This window comes from Festucalex cinctus, chromosome 6 (assembly GCF_051991245.1).
Source record: "Festucalex cinctus isolate MCC-2025b chromosome 6, RoL_Fcin_1.0, whole genome shotgun sequence".
Classification (NCBI taxonomy): domain Eukaryota; kingdom Metazoa; phylum Chordata; class Actinopteri; order Syngnathiformes; family Syngnathidae; genus Festucalex; species Festucalex cinctus.
Genome location: NC_135416.1, coordinates 10,239,993 through 10,250,676, shown reverse-complemented (window position 1 = coordinate 10,250,676; position 10,684 = coordinate 10,239,993). Strand labels below are relative to the sequence as shown.

Below are 10,684 nucleotides of genomic sequence, written 5' to 3'. Positions count from 1 at the left end.
GTTGGTGAATGTTATTTCTGCATTGTTTCCCAAGAGGACTTTGAATGTAACGATTCTCAGTGTGGCTCTAGTTCAGTCGTATTTAACTTTTTCGTACCATTTATGTATAATCTTCAAGAACTTTTTTTAAATTAAACTTTATTTGCAATGTTTTATACAGTACTTTAATTATTATTGAAGTGAAAATTTTCCATATACAGTAGTTAATATTCATACTGAATAATGTTGCAGTGACTTAAAATAATGATAATGTACTTTTTAGAAGTAAAATGTATTCGTGGAGAAAGGGTGTAGAAGGTCTCGTATCGCTTTCACAATAATGATGCACCACACAAAAACTCACTTAGTCTCACCCAAGCTACTTTTAACAATGGGTTCTTTGACTAAATCAACTTCACCTTTGACTTTTCATCTGCTATGTGCTAATACTATTTGTCCTTGGACAACATTCCTCTTCTCGTGTTTTTTTTTTTTTTAATATATATATTTATTGCCGTGTATTGATTTGTGAGAGATAATTTAGAGAGCAGCTTGTTGGCAGCCTCCACAACCAACAAATACAGTAAAACACATGACTGCAGTTTAACTTCAGAAAAAGATGAGACAGCTTTATAAGTACAGATTGAAGATCATAAAAATACACCCAAGTTCCTAACTCAATAAAATAAAAATACAATTTCATTAAAAATAAACTAGTTTAATTTATGAAAAGCCTACAAGAGTCGTCTTGTTACATTAATTGGGGAAACCTGTTGTGTCCTGGGGTTGCATCCCAGACACGCAGACACAAATAAGATTTTAACTCTTTAGTCACATAACATCGAGAGGCGTAGAACAAACTTGACTAGACGAGAAACAATGAATGAGAATGCATCGAGAATCACGAGACGCCAAGCCCTCTTGGGCTGTCGAGATGCACAGAGGTAATAATCCGACAAAAACACACACTTCTCGGTTTGGCTTAAATAGACAGTGAATTGATCGGATTGGCTGTGGCTAGACATGTGGGTAACAGGACTGACATGGAATTATCTGATAGTCTGTTGACCAAGTAAAGAGATTAAAAATTCTCGACATCACATAGCTCCTGACATAACATAGTGTTTTTCCCAGTTGATACCAGATGATGGTTACATCAGTTCAAAACAGACACTTGACCTCACGGTCATGACCCAAACATAACCCTTGCATGACCCAAACTTAACCCTGGCATGACCCAGCCATGACAAAACCACTTGCTTCCCTTGTGTTCTTCTAAGAATGTCCACCATACAGTATATGAATCTGTTATGAGACATGCATCCAGTGTGTGCATACAAGCTCTGCTGTTTGATTTGTACATGATGAGCAAGAGCCAAACCCATGTGGACACAAGGGGTAAGTTAATGGGAAAGATATCTATCTGAGCAAACACACGCTTTTTTTTCTTCTTCTTTTTTTTATAACAGCAGGGTGCTATTGTTGCTTCACCTCACATACTACTGATAAGACATCCCGGTTACCTGGATGAGGTCCATGCTATATACAGTATTTACATGAAGCTGTGTTGTACTACACTATTTTATTTACATTTTATTTTATTATTATTTTTTCAAAGTTTGTGGTTGTTTACAGACTGGTTGTGGGATCCTGAGATGTTCTCAGGCCAGCCCAGTGACATGGTCCTGCTGCTGAGAAGCTTTTTACCAACTGACCTCAACCATGTCTCACTTTCAAGGTGCACATAATCTGCTTGCTCACAGGAAGGCAAATCGGTCGCATTGAGGAGCTCTTCAGTATTCATTTACTAAAGTCGTGCTTTAATTGTCTGGTCCCTACCCTCATGTATAGGACCAGTTTGCCATCGGTGACCCTGCTAATTAGCTCCTAGGGTCACTGGTACACACAAACCCCTCTACCATGACATATAGAGGTAGGCTACATAATATACGTGTGAACAGATATGCGGTTTGAAGAATGAATTAATGCATTTGTAACACTAGGTGATTATACATTTACATGGTTTCAGATTCATAACAGCTGTAATAGCAGTTCCGTAAATATTTTCTTTTTCACAGGCATTCAACATCAACAGAAAAATTAAACAGACATTTTTCCAATTGCTCAATTAATTTTGTGTTTGTTGACTGCTTCGAATGAACGCTATTCATGTTATTTGTGTGCAAGCAGCGTCCTCGCGTGGCCAACTTGAGCGATGCACCCTCGTCTTAGGCCCAGGTGAGCCTGGTCAATGTTTCACCTGGATACGATGACGTCGCGACGCCTTCACGGGAAGCACCGCGGTGCGGAGCACACGTCTGGCGTTGATGAATTACTTCGATGTGGAAGTTTTTAGAGTTGTAAGATAGATTTTAGGCGAGTTGTGGACTCGAGTTTGAAACTTAAAACTGTTTTGTTCATGTTCGTGAACCATGTCTCTCTCGGCTGTGTTTGTGTTGGATCTGAAGGGGAAGGTAAGATTGATATATGACGTTGTTTTATGTGTTATTTAACACATTCAAACGACCGATTTTTGCCAACGTGACCAAACAAATGTATATTTTAGACTGTAAATGTCGCTTTAACTGCTAAACATTATGGGCCTGTTAAAAATTAATGCAGCGCTCATGGTAGTCATTTATCTTTTCTGTACTTCCGGGTTGCACCATAGGTGTCTGTGAAGAACGCCTGCAGCAAATTAATGTGTTACCCCTAAGGCCGGTGTCGTCAAAATCAAATATTAATTGGAAATCAAATTTAATCAAATATGACTTGACGGGTATGTTAGCGCCCAATATTTTCTAAAGGGCTCATCCCCTGTTGTGTTTCTTTATAAGTAGATGTGTTTTAAGTTCCAAAAATTAGCAAGCAAGGTACTCAAATACAAATTTAAAAAGTCTACAAATTTTTGGTCAATTGAGTCAAACGCCCATTGAGGTTGGTCAGGCCACATAAATACACATACACATTGTGTAATGTTCAAAACAAAATGTACTTTTCATTCAAAACAATGAAAAATACAAACTAAAATAAAATGCCATTTCCATTTTGACATAAATTCAAATAAATAATTTGACCTCTGATTCCAAAACAAATGTGTCAGAAGGGAGTATAGAATGCATTTTTTTCCCCTCATAATAATAATAGTAATAATAATAATTATATATATATATATATATATATATATATATATATATATATATATATATATATATATATATATATATATATATATACTAAAATAACCCCCCACAAAAACCACAAGAAATAAGGGGTAAATATTTCTGCCCTTCACTGTATATATTTTATAAAGCCCCCCCCTTATTTCAATGGCTGTTAATTTCTGTGGATTCTCACTATTTGTAGGTGACAGGCGCTGGGCAAGGTTCAGTACTTTTCGGTCTATTTCCCAATTTGTACAAATTTTTCAGGCACACTAAACCATCTGATGTACTTTTGCGTTCAGGTGTTGATATGTCGCAACTATAAAGGCGATGTTGACATGGCGGAAATTGACCACTTCATGCCTCTGCTCATGCAACACGACGAGGAGGGGCTTATGTGTCCTGTGATGTCACACGGCAACGTTCACTTCATGTGGATCAAACACAGCAACCTCTACTGTATCCTTCATCTGCTTTTGTTCTTACAGAGACTACAGAAGCTCTCAACTGGGATGAGTTCATAAAAACATTAGCTACACCTGCTGATCATGTGGTGATGGAAACATTTTTTAAAATTATGAAAATATATTTAAAACAAAATAATATTAGCTACACTTCCTGTACTTTGCTGTGTATGTATAGTACTGGTATGCTGTAATACATAATTTACATGGTAGGCAGCCTACAGCACTATGTAAAAGCTCCTTGACTTGATGTACCTGCAGTGGTGGCCACCACAAACAAGAACTCAAACGCCTCACTTGTGTACTCCTTCCTTTATAAACTTGTCGAGGTGAGTGTTTCCCCTTATTTTTTTATTTTCCCAGTCACATTGGAAATTACCCAGAAAAGTCACTCATCACAGTTGATTTGTGCTTTGTGATTTGTACAGGTGTTTACAGAGTATTTCAAGGAGCTAGAAGAGGAGAGCATTCAGGACAACTTTGTGGTCGTCTACGAGCTCCTAGACGAGCTGATGGACTTTGGATTTCCTCAGACTACTGACAGCAAGATCCTTCAGGAGTGAGGCTCAGCCAGACATATACAGATCGTGTATTGTGTTAGCAATGCAGTGTTTGATCATGTCTTTTTTTTTTTTTTTTTTTTTGTGTAGGTACATTACACAGGAGGGTGCCAAACTCGAGGTGGCAAAGTCGAAGGTGCCGACCACGGTCACCAACGCCGTTTCCTGGAGGTCTGAGGGCATTAAATACAAAAAGAATGAAGTCTTTATCGATGTCATCGAGTCTATCAATGTGTTGGTAAGTTTCTACTTCAACAAGACAACATAAAATTAAAATTGAATACTTCTTTGATACAAATTACTATTTTTCTACTATAGCAAGGGCTCTGGTGCAGACTTGTGGCATCTAAGGGTAATACACAAAGTGTGAAAAAAAATCACATAGGTAATTCACTGTTATAGTTCTAAATACAAATCAACATCAATAGTTGCGCCTTTTTTTTAAGCTACACGATAAAAAGCCAAATTTAATTTGAGAGAAAACTGCCAAAAGTAATGTTATCACAACACGAGATGGGTCCTAGCTGGTCCGCCAGTGAATTAGCTCAAATTACTACTACTTGTAATTGCCCAGTACGTATACACAGAACATATGCTGTAACTGACAGTTAATAATTGAAACAGGCTGTCTTTCTGTTATATTAATAAGAAGAAGCCGTACCTCAGTCAATTGCCAGCTGTTTTAATGTCTCACCTCAAATATAAACGCCTCCCAAGTGGGAACAGGTGGTGCCCCAAGGCAAGGTAATCAGATTTACTAAGATATTTGACACCAGCATGGGCACAGTAGATGTTATTTCAGGAGTTCAATTTGAAAAGTGGTACAGTACTCATAATAATTCTCCGGTGCTGCAGTCTTTTTTTTTTTTTTTCTTCTTCTTTTTTTTTCTTTGGTTTTGGTGAAATATTCAGAAATTATTGTATTGATTTCACGTATATCCTCTCTTTGACATTTGTTTCTTCAGGTGAATGCAAACGGCAGCGTGATGAGCAGCGACATCGTGGGCAGCATCAAACTGAAGACGATGCTGTCAGGGATGCCCGAACTGCGTCTCGGTCTCAACGACAGAGTGCTGTTCGCGCTCACCGGACGTACGCGCTTTTGTGAAACGCGTATCTGAATCCGCCACGGTGAATGATTTGACAGTTTTGTCGTCCGTTTAGGTGACAAGGGCAAGACGGTGGTGATGGAAGATGTGAAGTTCCACCAGTGTGTGCGTTTGTCACGCTTCGAGAACGACCGCACCATCTCCTTCATTCCTCCGGATGGGGAGTCGGAACTTATGTCGTATCGCATCAACACCCATGTTCGTTCATTTCACAATACACTGTGGTCGACATCCATTTTCTTTCTTTTTTCAAAACATTTTTACCTCGTTTCAACGATGCTTGATGGTGACGTGAAATTATCATCTGTTACAGGTGAAACCGCTGATATGGATTGAATCAGTCATAGAGAAGTTCTCTCACAGCAGAGTGGAAATCATGGTGAAGGTACGGAGGCCTCAACACTTTCAATGGCAAATAAAACTGAAAGACTTTCATTTGTCATTTATTTCTCCTGAGTTACTACTTGTATTTTGTACTACTTTAGGCAAAGGGCCAGTTTAAAAAACAATCTGTTGCAAACAACGTGGAGGTGAGGGTTCCTGTCCCAAGTGATGCCGACTCGCCCAAGTTCAAAACCAGCACGGGCCATGCAAAATATGTACCGGAAAAGAACCTGGTGGTGTGGACCATCAAGTCTTTCCCAGTAAGACAAATTTTTTATTTGAATTTTTGTGTATGTTGTGTTTTAGTCGGGAATAATTTTTTTGTTTATGTATTTATTGCTGGCATCAGGCAGAATCCATGCATCCCCCAAATCATGTTTGTTGAGCCATTAACATTACATCGGTCAATATTTTGTTAAAATAACAGACCCAAGTGCAGACTAGTGTCAATTTCTGGAAAGACATAATAGGTTTCTGCCCGACAATAACGATATGTTTTGTTGTCGTTGTCAGTCTTTTATTTGGCTCTAACAAAACTGTGTCCATCTATGTAGGGAGGCAAAGAATTCCTAATGAGGGCCCACTTTGGTCTGCCCAGCGTGGAGAATGATGAGCTTGAAGGCAAACCTCCTATTACTGTCAAATTTGAAATCCCTTACTTCACGGTCTCTGGAATACAGGTATGCATGCATTTATTTATTTATTTATTTATTTTTTATAATGCTTTTTAAATACTACGGAATTGCCTCAAGCATGTTGGCCTGTGGGGGTGCATGTCACGTTGAATTGAATATGGACTGTGAGATTAAATGGAATGAAATTGTTGTCAAAATTATAGACCTCCAGACAGTGTTTTTACTTCAATGTTTTCAACAGGTGCGATACATGAAGATAATAGAAAAAAGTGGTTACCAAGCATTGCCGTGGGTCCGTTACATTACGCAAAGTGGAGGTAATATACTATTCATTATTACCGTCAGTCTGTCCACCTGTGCAATGAACTGGCCAGTTTATTAGGTTATTAGGTACACATATAATATACTATATACTGCATTTCCAGAAAAGATAATTTAATTTTGTCTACACTATTTGAAAAGCATATTTTGGATAATTTACTGTAATCCTTAGTTCCGTAACCATCATCAGCCAAATATAATGAACATGTTTGTTCTTTGTTGCTTGTTTATCTTTTTTAGATTACCAGCTGCGGACCAATATGTAAAGCCTGCGGATGAAGAGCATTTTATGCAAGTTGAACTAGTGGACTGAGAGATTGCCTTTTCAATTTCACCTGAGCTATTTAATGTCTCTGATCTTGATTATTGAAATGTAAGGAAGTAAATTTTTATTGTTCTGATGAATTTTGAAAGCTTCTAAAAACAAATAAAGTACTTGTTTATTCAAATTTGACCAGTTGTAATCAGCACCGCTTTGTTTTCGTGTTGTTCTACGTTTGCAACATATTGTTTATACGGTCTATATTCCAGTACTACGTCGTGATTTTTTTTATATATATATATTTTTTTTTTACTGGTAGAATTCCGCAAGGAATGAAAACGTTCCAGACGCTTGTGTGTAATGGACAGAATGAATGAAGTTCCTCCACAAACATTAACGTATATGAATCGCCCGCTTTCTTCAGCACGCGTTCTGATTGGCCAGCTTCTACTGTTGCCATGGTGATAGTGTAGTAACGGAGCAATGCTCACGCCTCTTTACCATATATGATAAGACCCCACCCTCTTGGCGAGCCGGGATTGGTCGACGGGTACTACTCCGCAGTGTTTGTAAATTTTACACTCGCGACGCAGCTGTGTGTGGCACTCAGTGGGCAAATGTATTATCCTAATATTGATACACATTTAATGTTCGTAGTTCATTTAAATAATAACCACCCGTGAGGACATCAGGCGAAAAGCTCGGTGACGTCGCCAACTCTCAAAGAATCCACCAAGGTAGGTTTTTAAACCCCCTTGTCGCCGGTCTCTTTTATGTTAGCCGTTAGCCTGCGAGCTAATCGCCTTCAAAGATTCCGTTGGCGTGCGGGCGCTTTCGGTTACTCGATACTTACGGACGGAGCTGGCCGAATGTTAACCTCGAACGAACCGCAAATTGAATACGGCGAAAATGAAGTTAACGGAGTTCATCCTGCGTCGCCTTGGGGTTCGCTTTTTGTTTGTTTGTCTGAGACGTCTCTCCTTCCTTCTTTTCCTTGCTTTGCTGTGAGCAGACGTGAAGACGAGGCGGAGTCGGACATGGTTCAGACGCACGGCGCCCGAGGATTGACGGCAGCGGCTGCCCGGGGGAACCTCGGCGAGGTGCGGAGGATTCTGGAAGAAGGCAGGCTGCATCCCGATACTATCAACGAGTTCGGCAGGACGGCGCTACAGGTGAAGTACACGTCGTGTTGGTAGCATTGGACAAGTGGTTGGATAATTATCGAGCAGTTTCAGCTTCGAATATCCAGCTTAAGTTCCATTTATTAGCACGACGAATGTCTGCATTATTCCGTGACGCTGTAACAAATACTGTTCGTGTAATTTTCATTTATTAACTGTCAAAGTTTCATAAATTAACCACTTGTTACAAATGCTTCGTGAACAAACAGTTCATTTGAGACATTCTATCGGTCTAAGTTGTACAGGCTGTCTCTAAAGTCTGAACGAACGAGCCAAGAAGAGATTCATGTTGTGACTGACGCAATAACTGTACATTCTGGACAGTTTAGTCAAGTGCCTCCAATGAGCCTAACATATGTACATGGACACGTGTACATGGAGTGCACCCTACAAAGGAGCGCGTACAAAGTCAAACACGAAGACTGCAGCTGGAATTCGAATCCAGAACCTCACAACTGTAAGGCAGACATGATAATCACAAGCCTATGGCACTTTGCCTCAGTAGTATTTTCAAAATAGCAAATTTTCTCCATGGGAAATAGTAAATCTGTTCCAGAGTTAAAATTTAGCCACTAATTTTAGCCACCGTATATTTTTTAAGCTTTTATTTTATTAGCTGTCATACAAGTGTATACCAATACCAATACGTAACTTGTCAATATAAAAAGTCGTAATCAGTACTGGAATAAAATCGTATTTTCCAAATGCTATGACATTTAGATCAATGTTTAACAGGTTACAAAAGTCAGATTTTGTTCTGAAAGTGTCACATTTATTCTCTGAAGGGGAAAAAAAAAATCACCTTCATTCCTGTGATAAATTATGCCTCCTGTTCTTAAAAAAAAAAGAAGAAAAATAGCTTTTATTCATGCAGGGATGTCAGATTGACATGATGTGATTTTACTTTACATTCCTATCAGAGCTTTTAATTGCGAAGCTGGTCCCTTCAGTGACACGTCTAGAAAGTGATCCTGTGGCGTTTGCTTCGGTCAGTGCTTGAGAAAAAGCGAGAGTTGTGGCATGACAAGTCAGGAAAAAAATTAAGTAACCATCCCAAAGAAGGCCTCACTGAGTTGTTGTGCAGGTGATGATGATGGGCAACTCCAAGGTAGCCCGCCTGCTCCTGGAAAATGGAGCCGACCCCAACGTGCATGAAGCGGGCGGGACCGCGCCGGTCCACGATGCCGCCCGCGCGGGCTTCGTGGACACGCTGCAGGTCCTGGTGGAGTACGGCGCTTCGGTCAACGTGGCAGACCACACCGGCGCCCTGCCCATCCACTTGGCCATCAAGGAGGGCCACCGCCACGCCGTGGAGTTCCTGGCGCCGCTTTCCAACCTGCGCCACACCAACGCCGACAACCAGACGGCCATGGACGTGGCCCAAGCATCCCGCCAGCCCGACATGATCGGCCTGCTCTTCGCTCACAGTCGTTCGTAGTCTCGGCCACGTCGTCGTCTTCTTTTCAAACCTGGTAACTTGAATTGGTTGGCATGTATGCAAAAGTTTGTTTTTTCTTAGTTTGACGTTCATACATGATGCACTTATGTTGTGGTCATGGCAGCTACTTTTCAGTTGGTTGTTTTGCACAGTGCAATGTAGGCACCTTATTTACTAAAACATATTTATCTGTTTGCTCTTTGAATTGGGAGTGCACATTAGTTTGATCCCATCCACTGTTTTGTGTTCATGTGTAACAGTTGATTTGTTTGTCTTGTTTTTTAATGTTATGAAACTTGAACTGGTGCAAAATGAACTTAACCTTGCATGAAATTAGATAAACTTAGACTTTAAATTATTTATTGTTGCTGATATAGCAGTGATTATTTGTATTTTTTTATGTTATTTATACCAAGAATGCTTTTAATACACAAGTGAAAGAATTCCGTTTGCTGTTTGAATATGAAAGCACTCTATAAACTTTTAAAGTTAAACTGTTGTGTGGGCTGCATATACTGTTTCACCTCAGTTTTTTTCGACAATAATATAATATGATGACAGCTAAACAATATCAAAATGACAGAAATGCTGGCTTATGGTAAATACGGTCAAAATCAGATCAAGCTGTCCCTTCCACAGTGCTAGAGGTTTGCACCTGAACACGCCATGACTTCACTGAATGTTGCTTGGGTGTATGTAAACACGCCCTGGATAAACAATGTCATAGCTTGTTGTTATGCGTGTTGGCCAACTTGTGAAAACAAGTTCGGCGCGTAGACACGTGGAATTGCTCATGCAAAATGCTGCCTGTGAGGATACGCCTCAACCGTGTTGGAGCTTGAAGAGGGCGGACGGATGTCTTTTTCATTTCCGGGTTGCCAGCTGCAAAATTACTGTATATTGAGTTAATTTTAGGGGGCAATAAATTTACACTCATTAAGTGTACATGGACTACATTGTAGCCAAGAAAATAAAGGTATAATTTGGCCCAATTTCGACAGTTTCACTTAGGGGTGTGCTCACTTTTGTTGCCAGTGTTTGAGAAACTGATGGCTGTTTTTGTTTTGTTTTTGAAGGGACAGAACATTTACAGTTATAAGCTGTACATTGAATTCAATATAGAAAAGTTGCAGTTAGATTTTTTTCCTAAAAAAGATATAAAATATTAAAATGTAAAGGGTTTACAG

General features: G+C 39.6%; 2 protein-coding genes across 2 annotated transcripts; both read left to right on the top strand.

Moving 5' to 3' along the window:
* Positions 1–2,220: 2,220 nt before the first annotated feature.
* ap1m2 (adaptor related protein complex 1 subunit mu 2) lies at positions 2,221–7,070 on the top strand. Its single transcript, XM_077524020.1, has 12 exons — positions 2,221–2,453; positions 3,446–3,602; positions 3,869–3,936; positions 4,036–4,166; positions 4,258–4,405; positions 5,133–5,259; positions 5,332–5,474; positions 5,590–5,661; positions 5,762–5,920; positions 6,215–6,340; positions 6,537–6,612; positions 6,857–7,070. The coding sequence occupies exons 1-12, from the start codon at positions 2,412–2,414 to the stop codon at positions 6,880–6,882; spliced, it is 1,275 nt and encodes a 424-aa protein (XP_077380146.1). The 5' UTR covers positions 2,221–2,411; the 3' UTR covers positions 6,883–7,070.
* A 328-nt stretch (positions 7,071–7,398) lies between these two features.
* Positions 7,399–9,991, top strand: cdkn2d (cyclin-dependent kinase inhibitor 2D (p19, inhibits CDK4)). The gene is made up of 3 exons (XM_077524258.1): positions 7,399–7,615; positions 7,891–8,050; positions 9,144–9,991. The coding sequence occupies exons 2-3, from the start codon at positions 7,916–7,918 to the stop codon at positions 9,495–9,497; spliced, it is 489 nt and encodes a 162-aa protein (XP_077380384.1). The 5' UTR covers positions 7,399–7,615; positions 7,891–7,915; the 3' UTR covers positions 9,498–9,991.
* The last annotated feature ends 693 nt before the right edge of the window (positions 9,992–10,684 follow it).

Bases quoted from the DNA above. Each gene is read 5' to 3' on its own strand.
- ap1m2 (XM_077524020.1), top strand. From the start codon at position 2,412: ATGTCTCTCTCGGCTGTGTTTGTGTTGGATCTGAAGGGGAAG. The intron at 2,454-3,445 runs GTAAGATTGATA...TTTTGCGTTCAG, and splicing joins TGTTGGATCTGAAGGGGAAG to GTGTTGATATGTCGCAACTA. The intron at 5,662-5,761 runs GTACGGAGGCCT...GTACTACTTTAG, and splicing joins GAGTGGAAATCATGGTGAAG to GCAAAGGGCCAGTTTAAAAA.
- cdkn2d (XM_077524258.1), top strand. From the start codon at position 7,916: ATGGTTCAGACGCACGGCGCCCGAGGATTGACGGCAGCGGCTGCCCGG. The intron at 8,051-9,143 runs GTGAAGTACACG...GTTGTTGTGCAG, and splicing joins TCGGCAGGACGGCGCTACAG to GTGATGATGATGGGCAACTC.